At 40.2% G+C, this 13,284-nt stretch overlaps 1 protein-coding gene across 1 annotated transcript in view; it reads right to left on the reverse strand.

Moving 5' to 3' along the window:
* The window catches only part of CD163 (CD163 molecule), a 137,874-nt gene that overhangs the window by 32,647 nt on the left and 91,943 nt on the right, over positions 1-13,284 (reverse strand). The window contains 2 exon segments of the mRNA XM_042948270.1: positions 2,356-2,371; positions 12,947-12,963. Of these exon segments, the coding sequence (XP_042804204.1) occupies positions 2,356-2,371; positions 12,947-12,963 (33 nt within the window).

A 13,284-nucleotide genomic window follows, 5' to 3' on the forward strand; every position in this document is an offset into this window, starting at 1 on the left:
AGACGCATAGGGAAGGGATTGGTATAGATTGGTATAGATTTCCTCTTTCTACCCAAAGCGTCATGGCCCCCCAAAGGCTGCTGCTTCATTACCAATGGAACCGTTTTCATGGAAGTTCCTCCACATGATTCTCACTCATTCTTACCTACCACATATGTCTACTTACCAGCTCTTCCTCTCTGTTCGCCTCTTTTAACCAAGTGCAATATTTTTGTCATGATGGGTCATTAAAGCATCTGTGTGGAAACCTCTAGTTGGAGAGGTATATAAGCGATTGTGGAGAGAGAGAAGGAGGAAGGGGGAGAGAAGGAAAGGAAAAGGGGAGGGAGGGAAAAAGAGGGCAGTGATATCTAGCTTGGAGATTCGGAATAAGTTGTTGTGAGATGAAAGAGACTACCATAAGAGACTCTTAAAAACTGAGAACAAACTGAGGGTTGATGGGGGCTGTGGGGGAGGGGAGGGTGGGTGAGGGGCATTGAGGAGGGCACCTGTTGGGAGGAGCACTGGGTGTTGTATGGAAACCAACTTGACAATAAATTTCATACTTAAAAAAAAAAAGAAATTCTAAAGAAAAGTCTGGCACTACCTGTCAGAACAGTTATGTGACAGATTTCCGCATTGCATTCAATGTTAAAATTGTCTGGAAAAGTCCCTTCATTGTATAATAATTACAATAAGTTAAAAACATTTGTTTTAATGTTTATTTATTTTTGAGACAGAGAGAGACAGAGCATGAGCAGAGGAGGGGTAGAGAGAGAGGGAGACCCAGAATCCAAAGCAGGCTCCAGGCTCTGAACTGTCAGCACAGAGCCCGACGCGGGGTTCGAACTCACGAGCTGTGAGATCATGACCTGATCCGAAGTCAGACGCTCAACCAATCGGGCCACCCAGGCGCCCCTAAAATAACTTTTGAGAAAGAACTGTTAAATTTCAATTCACTTTGATGCTCACAAAACTGTATGGCTGCCTATTAAGATGCTATTCAAAATGGCCATGGGATATTGTTTTTGTGTGTGTGTGTCTGCATCTGTTTCTTTGCATGGAGCGTTGTCTCTTGGTATGTCTGTGTATCTTTTTTTCTTCAAAAGTGCTCCTGCAGTTTCTGGGGGCACATTTCTCTTTTTCCATTTTCCATTTTCTTGTTCTCTTTTTATTGATTCTTTTTTTAATATTGATTATTTTAAAAAGTTTTTTTTAATGTTAATTTTATTTTTGAGAGAGAGAGAGTGAGAGCAGGGGAGGGGCAGAGAGAGAGAGAGAGAGACAGAGGAACCAAAGCAGGCTCTGTGCTAACAGCAGAGAGCCCGACACGGGGCTCGAACTCACAAACGGTGAGATCATGACCTGAGCTGAAGTCGGATGGTTAACCAACTGAGCCCCCCAGGTGCCCCTAGAAAGTTTTAAATAATTTTTCTCATCTTCATCTCTGGGTTTGTGCATGTCTTTCCTATTTCGGTTTTCTAAATTTCTTCAAAAAACCAACTTTTGGTTTCAATGATCTGCTCTACAGTTTTTTTTACATTCTATATTGTCTATTTCTGCTCTGATCTTTATTATTTCTCTTCTTCTTCTGGGTTTGGGGTGTCTTTGCTGTTCTTCTTCTAGTTCCTTTAGGTGTGCTGTTAGATTTTGTATTTGGGATTTTTCTTGTCTCTTGAGATGGGCTTGGATTGCAATGTATTTTCCTCTCAGGACTGCCTTTGCTGCATCCCCAAGCATTTGGATTGTTGTATTTTCATCTTCATTTGTTTCCATATATTTTTTAATTTCTTCTCTAATTGCCTGGTTGACCCATTCATTCTTTAGTAGGCTGTTCTTTAACCTCCATGCTTTTGGAGGTTTTCCAGACTTTTTCCTGTGGTTGATTTCAAGTTTCATAGCATTGTGGTCTGAAAGTGTGCATGGTATGATCTCAATTCTTTTATACTTATGAAGGGCTGTTTTGTGACCCAGTATGTGATCTATCTTGGAGAATGTTCCATGTGCATTTGAGAAGAAAGTATATTCTGTTGCTTTGGGATGCAGAGTTCTAAGTATATCTGTCAAGTCCATCTGATCCAATGTATCACTCAGGGACCTTGTTTCTTTATTGATCCTGTGTGTAGATGATCTATCTGTTGTTGTAAGTGGAGTATTAAAGTCCCCTGCAATTACCACATTCTTATCAATAAGGTTGCTTATGTTTGTGAGTAATTGTTTTATATATTTGGGGGCTCCCATATTCGGCGCATAGACATTTATAATTGTTAGCTCTTCCTGATGGATAGACCCTGTAATTATTATATAATGCCCTTCTTCATCTCTTGTTACAGCCTTTAATTTAAAGTCTAGTTTGTCTGTTATAAGTATGGCTACTCCAGCTTTCTTTTGACTTCCAGTAGCATGATAGATAGTTCTCCATCCCCTCACTTTCAATCTGAAGGTGTCCTCAGGTCTAAAATGAGTCTCTTGTAGACAGCAAACAGATGGGTCTTGTTTTTTTATCGATTCTGATACCCTATGCCTTTTGGTTGGAGCATTTAGTCCATTTACATTCAGTGTTATTATAGAAAGTTATGGGTTTAGAGTCATTGGGATGTCTGTAGGTTTCATGCTTGTAGCGATGTCTCTGATACTTTGTCTCACAGGATCCCCCTTAGGATCTCTTGTAGGGCTGGTTTAGTGGTGATGAATTTCTTCAGTTTTTGTTTGGAAAGACCTTTATCTCTCCTTCTCTTCTAAATGACAGACTTGTTGGATAAAGAATTCTCGGCTGCATATTTTTTCTGTTCATCACATTGAATATTTCCTGCCATTTCTTTCTGGTCTGCCAAGTTTCAGTAAATAGGTCTGCCGCTAGTCTTATGGGTCTCCCGTTATAAGTTAGAGCATGTTTATCCCTAGCTGCTTTCAGAATTTTCTCTTTATCCTTGTATGTCGTGCAGTTTCACTATGATATGTCATGCAGAAGATCGATTCAAGTTACGTCTGAAGGGAGTTCTCTGTGCCTCTTGGATTTCAATGCCTTTTTCCCTCCCCAGAGCAGGGAAGTTCTCAACTACGATTTGTTCAAGTACACCTTCAGCCCCTTTCTCTTTCTTCTCCTCTTCTGGAATTCCTATTATACAGATATTGTTCTGTTTGATTGCATCACTTAGTTCTCTAATTCTCCCCTCATATTCCTGGATTTTTTTTATCTTTCTTTTTCTCAGCTTCCTCTTTTTCCATAATTTTATCTTCTAATTCACCTATTCTCTCCTCTGCCTCTTCAATCCGAGCTGTGGTTGTCTCCATTTTATTTTGCACCTCATGTATAGCATTTTTTAGCTCCTCGTGACTATTTCTTAGTCCCTTGATCTCTGTAGCAATAGATTCTCTGCTGTCCTCTATACTTTTTTCAAGCCCAGCGATTAATTTTATGACTATTATTCTAAATTCTTGTTCCATTATATTGCTTAAATCGTTTTTGATCAATTAGTTAGCTGTCGCTACTTCCTGGAGTTTTTTTGAGGAGAGTTCTTCTGTTTCATCATTTTGGGGAGTCCCTGGGGTGGCGTGGAACTGCAGGGCACTTCCCCTGTGCTGTCTGGAGTAACTTGTGTTGGTGGGTGGGGCTGCAGTCATGCAATGTCTGTCCCCAGCCCACTGCTGGGGCCACAGTCAGACTGGTGTGTACCTTATCTTCCCCTCTCCCAGGGGCAGGACTCACTGTTGAGTGGTGTGGCCCCTGTCCAGGCTACTTGTACACTGCCAGGCTTGTGGTGCTGTCTTGATGGGATCTGGCATATTAGCTGAGGTGGGTCCTCTTCTGTGGGCCTCTTGTCTATGCTTGGCTCTGGAGAGTCTGTTCTGCTAGTCTTCTGGCAGTTTTCTGGGTTATTTAGGCAGGTGTGGGTGGAATCTAAGTAATCAGCAGGACGAGGTGAGCCCAGCGCCCTCCTATGCTGCCATCTTCCCCACCCCCCTCGGTTTTCTAAATTTCTGATTATTTCCTACTCAGCGTAATTTCTTTTACTTTCTCTTTTTTTCTGTCTACCAACCCAACAAATTTCTTGCAAATGTTTCATTCTTCATGTTTCACTACTTTGGAATGACAGAATACAACTCTGAGGCCCTATTGCCCTGCTCCCCCAAACATAATCCTTCTCCAGGTTGAATGAATTTAAGGAGACCCAGGGCTCTAAAATTAGACATCAAACAGCCCTCTAGGTATTTAAAGCAGGAAGTGGTTTACTATGGGAAATTATATGCTTACAAATTCCTCATCATGAAGTTTCAAAAACCTCAGGAAACCACTGCACCGTGTTGCAAAACCAAGTCTAGCAAATTTCAGGGCAAGTGCAAAGGCCCCTACAAAACAAAATCTCCCACAGACAGGAGAACCCAGCACAGTGCAACCTGGCCCAGATTCCACCCGTACAGGTTTGCGGGAAATGTAGTTCTCAGTCTTCCAGCCCCTGCTGTTGAGGGAGAGCATACAAGACAGTGGGGATAGTGAGGAATTTGTAAGAGGTAATACAGCTCAGTTGCCCAGTCAGTGCACAGGGGAGCTCTCTGCTTATCTTCCAGAGAATCCTAGTGATTCTAGTACACTGTAATGTATGTGGCAATACTTCTCTCATTACTTCATTTCCTGTTCTTCACAGGGATTCTTCAGAGTGCTGGGTCAGGAGGGCTTAACCTGGCTCAAGCTGAGATCCCACCCTTTTGAAATCAGTGCCAAGTTGGAAACCATCTTCTTCCTTACCTTTCTAAAAGCACACTACAATCCCAATTGCTTTCCATTTATTTTCCCCAAATCTTGGTTCCTTAAACCAATATATTTCATGTGTGACATGAAGGTTCTAGTCCTAATGTCCTTCCCAGAAAACTGTTGCTCTTCCAAAACGTTCCCTGAGGGGTGAGAAGCCTGATGTATTTATTAACAAATATACCTGTAACCCAACCTCCGGGACTTAAACTGAGATTTAAGATAGTTTTCTTCCTGGGGCCCCTGAGTGGCTCAGTCGGTTAAGCGTCCGACTTCGGCTCTGGTTATGATCTCATGGTTCGTGGGTTTGAACCCCACGTCGGGCTTTGTGCTGACAGCTCAGAGCCTGGAGCCTGCTTCTGATTCTTTGTCTCCCTCTCTCTCTGCTTACCCCTAAATGTGGCCTTTTGGTTATACATCCTATTTACCATCACCGTTCTTTTTATTGTCTTTTTCTCATTTTTTTCCCTTCTTCGGTGAGGTTGATGAACACATAAGGAAATGTGAGTCTTAATGTGGGGCCTGGAAGAGGAGGGGAGGGATCCATTAAAATATGAGGTATTTGAAAATATGTCCCTTAACACATGATCTGGGAAAACAGTTCCTCATCCCTGTGCCTTAAATCCTTCAATGTCCCTGGGCTAAGAGTTCTTAAAAAATCATACTTTCTTGTATGATAGAAATACCTAGGGACAGAGGTCAGGATCAGGCTAGGAAGTCTGTTCTCGGTATGCCTGTGGAGTCTGAGGAAGTATTTGGGGCCCTGACTGAGCTGAGGTTAATGACCAGGTATAAGAATATGAAAAACCCTATAGAATCTGGGGACCCATGAGGGAGTTTCCAAGTATTTGTCTCTGATCCAGGGAACTTTGTCTTAGTCCTGCTCAGGTACAGATGGTCCCTGTGTAATGCTGTGTGTAATGATAAAGATGACGAAATTTTAAAGATGGACCATCTGGAAAGGCCAGGTGAGTATTCTTTGCCCTCACCTCTAGGTTCTTCTGTACAAAAACCTGGCAGCTCTGGTGAGTTCCAAAGCCCATATGCTAGGCAGTTTAGATGTGCAGAAATCTGGTCTTAGTGAGACAGTCCCCATAGGCTCTGTAAATGACCTCCCCTTTGTCTCAGGTAAACCTAAGTCCTCTGAGCCTTCTTTCTGGGGAGAAAATGTATCAAACTGACTTTTTCTTCTGAGCTCTCATTAATTCCTATGAGTGGAAACATTTCTCCTTTTTGTCTATTTCTGTGATGTTTCTCTTTCTATTGTTAAAGGTCCCTTTCAACTGACTCAGTGATGAAATTTCCATATTAACATGCTAGAGGGTGAAAGGAAAGGAACGATTTATAACCAGGCAGTGGTTATAAATTTGGTTTTGAAATAGGAATAAAGATAGAAGGATCCCAGGATCCTCTCATCTATAGAGACGAGACTTTCAAAGAAAGATTGAAAATCATTCTCATCATCTGTTAACTAGTAACTTCCATAGACTATGTATATGAGGTGACTTGCCTCTCGACGTAGGGTCAGTTCTTCCCTCCTTTGTGCTATTCTATGGCCCTTCATGGCATCATGGGGAGAGAAAGCACCAGATTCTTGGGTTCTCTGTGCCCACCATCTCCCACCCTCGATATGAATGTTACATGTCCCACCAATACCTTGACCAAGGTTTCCTCTCATAAAATTGAAATGTCTGGTACATAAAAGGTTATTGTGTTGCTGTGAGGTAAGTAAAACAGGTGGGAAATACATTTTGGGCTGAAGGAAGTATTTGGATTTGAGAATGTTTTTGTTAACTCAAGGGAAGAGTGGGAGACCATGTATTTGTATCTGCCACACCCCCAACATAACCAAAATATATGGTAATTTTAATTGTAAGCAACCACACAACATTGCCATCTATCACAACATTGCCATTATATACATGAGAATATATAATGTAGTATGGTAGTTGAAGAAGTTGAGTAGCCCCAAATTTCACAATAAATCACTGTAGTTCTTAGTCATTTGTATAAATGTCTCCATTTCCCCAATTCATGCTCCACTCTACCACTCTGCTACTGTTCTTGAGACCCATTTGCCCATAAGAGCCCAAAGTCAGAACAACAATATCTCAAGTGATAATTTCAAAAGAGTCAAATGGGTGCCTCTGTCTAGAACTTTTCCTATTGCAGCCATGGGTGAGAGGGGTATCGCCTTCATGGAGGGGTGAAGAGACACAGCTTGATCATCCGGGGCCTCTTGTGAGCGGCCAAGGAAAGTTGAAGTTAGAATAACTATCTTTTCTGAGAGTTCAGAAACCAAGTGGGTTCCTCTCTCTCCTACACATCAGCTGTGTCCTTTGCAAGGCATTTCTGTCATTCCCCTTTATCCTCACAGAGGCTGAGTCTCTCTCTCCTACATTCTCAGTCATTGATGTACACATCCCTAAATTCAAATGTTAGTTCCTCAGAATGTCATGATTCATTTGTACTCACTCTAGGTGTGATGAATTGTGGGTAATCTGTTCAAATTTTAAAATATTGGCACATTTGTGACATGTTTGACTTTTGGTGATTGTTGACCCTAGTAATTCCGATTAAGACTTTCCTGATAGATATGGAGTTTCAATGAGTTAGATATCAGATTTTAGGAGAACAGTAGACATACACATAGGCAGTTAGATCTAGAAGGAACCACAGAAAATATAAGCTCTAATCTTTCCAATTACAGAATGGGTAAGATGAGAGTTGCATGGTTTTTGGTAAACTTATTCATGAAGCTCAAGTAATCACTCCTATTTATTTGGGGATAAACAAGGCTGGGGTTATCCACATGGAGATTTTGGAAAATTAGGACAGGCATGATGGTTGGAGCTGCATTTTCCTACCTTCCATTCCTTGTGAATTTATTCATATTTTGCAAAATGAAATGTTTGCCTCTTTGCCCTCATGTCCTTACTGATTATGTAGACAGGGAGACAGTTCTGCACACAGTGGTTGTCTGGCTATAATCTCTTGTAAGTATTTACCAGACTATGGCCCGTGAGCCACATAACTCTACCCTGATATAAAGGCTGAGAGATATTTATTGATGTTCTGAAATATTTGCAGTCTGTGTCTCTTGAAATTGGATCTGCTTAAAGAGGGTTCTGTCATTTTGCTGCATTAAGCTTTAGCCAAAGAGCATTCTTTCTGTTTCAGGCCATCCTCTTCAGCTACCTGGGAGAGAAGCTCTGAGAGGGGCGGAAGCCAGGATGAGACAAGATCACTCACTCATTGTGAAGGTGGTAGGAGACAGAACCCAGGAAGTCGGCCTCGTAACATCAGTTTGAGAGTGGCTTTACCTGTAAGGGATCCTCTGTGATGTGCTGTCTCCAACAGGAAACGGCTTCTGAGACCCTCATTATCTGTGTGTGCGGAAATGAAAATTGATAATAAACATTTTGATATTCTCAGAAAAGCGCTATGCTTTAAGGAATTCTTTACTGAACATCTATCCTCTTTCATTTCATTTCTTTTTTTTTTTAATTAAAAAAACTTTTTTTAGAGAGAGAGAGAGAGCATGTGAGTTGGGGAGAGGGGCAGAGGGATTGAGAGCATCCCAAGCAGGCTCCACTTTCATTGAAGAGCCCAATGTGGGGCTCGATCCAGTGACCTGAACCAAAATCACGAGTCAGATGCTCAACTGAGCCACCCAGGCACCCCCCCCCCCCACATTTCTTTTAATACATCAAAATCCCAAGCACACTTCTGTTGTCCTATGTGAGTGACCTGTGCTATTTCCTTTCTCAGTGCAACATGTGGTTTCACTGTCGTAGGTAAAGAGATGCTCATGATTCTTACCAGAATAAGCAGACACTGATTCCAGGACCAGAGCTGAGCCTTTCCTCCCTCCACCCAAAATGATTTCACAAATCATGTAAATATTCTGAAGTGTTTTGTCCAGATTACAACATTTTCTTGCACAAGTGCCATGCTCCTCCCCCATCCTACAATGGAATATTGTTTCACAGATGTGTGTGGGAGGAACTTCTGTGGCTTTTCTTATTCTTCCTTAAGCTTTATGGCCCCCCCCAGAGCATCATATTTTTCTTCTGTGCAATTATAACTGCGTCACAATTCAGACTATGGAGCTAATCCGTCCCCTTTTCATGCTATGTTCCACATTTCATCCCATTTAGCCTAAAAATCATGTTTTAACATGTTCTTTCTCTGCATAAAGGTCTCTGTTGGCTCTTCCTCAACTATCTTAGTGCTCTTTACTGTGGCATTCATTGGATCAACTTCCATACTAAAAAAGAATGAAGATTCCCTGGTGTAATCTCTCTCATTTTGAAGAGGCGCATGTTAAGAAGCACATGGAACAAAGGTTCTTTGCTCGCTCCCCGAATCTGTGTTTTTCTTCTTCCTGGGCACATGGCTTTTCAGCAAGAGGCTATGTCTCTTAACTTCCCTGGAAGCAAGTAGTAGCTATAGCAGGTGGTAGTAGCTGTTGCTGTAGTGACTGAACCAGTAGAATGCTAACAAATGATCCATGCTGAATCCATGTCATTGGCTAAATGGGAAATGTTTTCTCTGTCCTTGACTTGGAAATGGAACCAACTGAGGTCACCTTAGAAGCCCTGTTTAATTAATTAATTAATTAATTAATTAATTAATATCCAAGTTACTTAGCATATAGTGCAATAACGATTTCAGGAGTAGATTTCAGGGATTCATCCCCTGTGTATAACACCCAGTGCTCATCCCAACAAGTGTCTTCCTTAATGCCCCTTGCCCATTTAGCTCAACCCCCCTCCTAAAACCCCTCCAGCAACCCTCAGCTTGTTCTCTGTATTTAAGAGTCTCTTATGGTTTGTCCCCCTCCTTGTTTTTATATTATTTTTGCTTCCCTTCCCTTATGTTCGTCTGTTTTGTATCTTAAATTCTCATATGAGTGAAGTCATATGATCTTTGTCTTTCTCTGACTAATGTTGCTTAGCATAATACTTTCTAGTTCCATCCATGTAGTTGCAAATGGCAAGATTTTATCATTTTGATTGCCGAGCAATACTGCATTGTGTATATATATGTAACTATATTGTATATACATATATATATACTACATACATATACTATACATATATAATATACTACACACACACACACACACATATATATGTGTGTGTGTATATATATATATATATATATATATATATATATATACACATATATATATATATATATACACATATATATATATATGTATTACATCTTCCTTATCCATTCATCCATCGATGCACACTTGGGCTCTTTCCATACTTTGGCTATTGTCGATAGCGCTGCAATAAACATTGGGGTGCATGTGGCCCTTTGAAACAGCACACCTGTACCTTATTTATCCCTGGATAAATACCTAATAGTGCAATTGCTGGGTCGTAGGGTAGTTCTATTTTTAATCTTTTGAGGAACCTCCATACTGTTTTCCAGAGTGGCTGCACCAGTTTGCATTCTCACCAGCAGTGCAAAAGAGACCCTCTTTCTCCGCACCCTTGCCAGCATCTTTTGTTGCCCAAGTTGTTAATGTTAGCCATTCTGACAGGGGTGAGGTGGCATCTCATTGTGGTTTTGATTTGTATTTCCCTGATGATGAGTGATGTTGAGAATTTTTTCACGTGTCGGTTGGCCATCTGGATGTTTTATTTGGAGAAGTGTCTATTCATGTCTTTTGCCCATTTCTTCACTGGATTATTTGTTTATTTGGGTATTGAGTTTGATAAGTTATTTATAGATTTTGGATACTAACCCTTTATCCAATATGTCATTTGTAAATATCTTTTCCCATTCTGTCAGTTGCCTTTAAATTTTGCTGATTGTTTCCTTCACTGTGCAAAAGCTTTTTATCTTGATGAGGTCCCAATAGTTCATTTTTGCTTTTGTTTCCCTTGCCTCTGGAGATGTGTTGAGTAAGAAGTTGCTGCAGCTGAGGTCAAAGAGGTTTTTGCCTGCTTTCTCCTCAAGGATTTTGATGGCTTCCTGTCTTAGGTTTAGGTCTTTCATCCATTTTGAGTTTATTTTTGTGTGTGGTGTAAGAAAGTGGTCCTGGTTCATTCTTCTGCATGTCGCTGTCCAGTTTTCCCAGCACCATTTGCTGAAGAGACAAATTTGTCTTTATTCCATTGGATATTCTTTCCTGCTTTGTCAAAGATTAATTGGCCATACCTTTTGTGGGTTAATTTCTGGGTTCTGTATTCTGTTCCATTGATCTGAGTGTCTGTTCTTGTGCCAGCACCATACTGTCTTGATGATTAGAGCTTTGTTATACATCTTTAAGTCCGAGACTGTGATGCCCCCAGCTTTGGTTTTCATTTTCAAGATTGCTTTGGCTATTCAGGGTATTTTTTTGGGTCCATACAAATTTTAGGATTGTTTGTTCTGGCTCTGTGAAGAATGCTGGTGTTATTTTGTTAGGGATTGCATTGAATATGTAGATTGCTTTGGGTAGTAAGGACATTTTAACAATATTTGTTATTCCAATCCGTGAGCATGGAATATTTTTCCATTTTTTTGGGTATCTTCTTCAATCCAAAGCCCTGTTTAGAGCAAAGAGAACAGCTTTTCCAGCTATGATTCTAGATACAGCAGAGGCCGCCTCTTGCCCCTGCACATTTCCCTTAGACAGAATAAACTTCTTTGTTCACTAGTCACCATATTTTTTGGCTTCTTTGTTAGAGTTTCCCGGCCTTTACTGTAACTTTATATTCTTCTGCTCATGTTGTTTAGTATATCACAACAACAGCTGGCCCAGAGTTTAAAATATTCTTAACACAATAGACAAATATCACCACAATCTGACTCATTTTACCTCACATGTGGCTTAGGCACCAGCAGTGCCAATAGATAGATAGATGATAGATAGATATTAAGTTTCTTTATTTATTTTGAGAGAGAGAGTGTGTAGCATGAGTAGGGGAGGGACAGAGAGAGAAAGAGAAAGAGAGAGGGAGAGAGAAAATCCCAAGCAGGCTCTGCACCATCAACACAGAGCCCGATGCGGGGCTTGATCTCATGAACTACAAGATCATGACCTGAGCTGAAACTGAGTCAGATGCTTAACCAACTGAGCCACTCAGGTGCCCCTATAGTTTTTACTATTAAAGCACTGTAGTCCTTTACTCAATTTCATGCCACGTGTTCACTATTCCTTTTCCTGTTTGGTCTTTCCCTATAAATGACTTGTATCCTTCCTCTTTCTCAGACACTCCTTTTTCACTCACTGGTTAGTTTACCTGAAAACTATTGGATCATAGAGAGCCAAAAAATGTATAATGCTTAAAAACAAAATTGATTTGTTTTGCACTTGCATAACAGATTTATTTGATTCTGCTGGTTAATGGGACTTCATCCCATCTTGTGACTCCTCCACCCGTTTGGTGGTCAGTCATCTGTATTCACTCATGGAAGGGGAAAGAGCGGGTACGATGCACAGAGGTGGCCCACATTCCTTGGAAGAGCCCCAGTCACATCACCACATAAAAAAGGCTGAGAATTATAGCTGACACATCTACTAAAAATCATATTATTTATAAGAAGGTATGGAATATGGTGGACCACTAATGATCTGATCCTATTAAGAGACAAGATTAAGAGGAATGTATGAAGAAATCCTCACTTTGACCTATCAAAGCCAAACTATTGAAAAACAACGAGAAAATCAAAAACAGCAAGGGAAAAATGACTTCTGTACAACATGATTTATGCTAGACTTAATGGAAGTTCAAAAAAAACTAATGTCATAAGAACAAAGCATCTTTATTTTACACAGATGAACAATATACATTCACTTATATTCCATACAAAGATAAATAAAAGACTGACAGAAACATTCTAAAACATCAACAGTAATTATCTCAGAATGGTAGAATTATTAGTGTTTATTATTGTCTTTTTAATATTTTCCATATTTTTATGAAACATGCATTCATTTTCTAATAAAAGAACTGAAGTTTCCATAAATAGAGAAAGGGATATCTCTGCACTTTTATACAGGAAACTTTTTAGTGAAGGACAAAATATTAATTAAACATATCTTAATAGGTCAAGGTTAAATTTTAATATTTAAACACTTTACTACATTTCCTCATAATATTTACTGCAAACATAATGCATGGATAGGTCCTGGGATTTATATCAAATCTAAGGGACCAAAGCCTTGTTCTCTTTTGAAAAGAAGCTCACAAAACAAGTTTCTCTTGGAACAGGGCTAATTATTCTTTCTGATTGCATTCATGGACCAAATGTTCTGATTTACAAAATCCCTGACTCCTTGAGAGCAGAGACCCTAAATGAACAAAAGTTTCTTGGGAGCTTAAAGATTTAAAAATTTCCCTTATCAAGGCAACCGGCAGAATGGGAAAAGATATTTGCAAACGACATATCGGATAAAGCATGAGTATCCAAAATCTACAAAGAACTTACCAAACTCAACACCCAAAACACAAATCATCCAGTGAAGAAATGGGCAGAAGACATGAATAGACACTTCTCCAAAGAAGACATCCAGATGGCCAACCGACACATGAAAAGATGCTCAATAT

Source organism: Panthera leo, chromosome B4 (genome assembly GCF_018350215.1).
Source record: "Panthera leo isolate Ple1 chromosome B4, P.leo_Ple1_pat1.1, whole genome shotgun sequence".
Lineage (NCBI taxonomy): Eukaryota > Metazoa > Chordata > Mammalia > Carnivora > Felidae > Panthera > Panthera leo.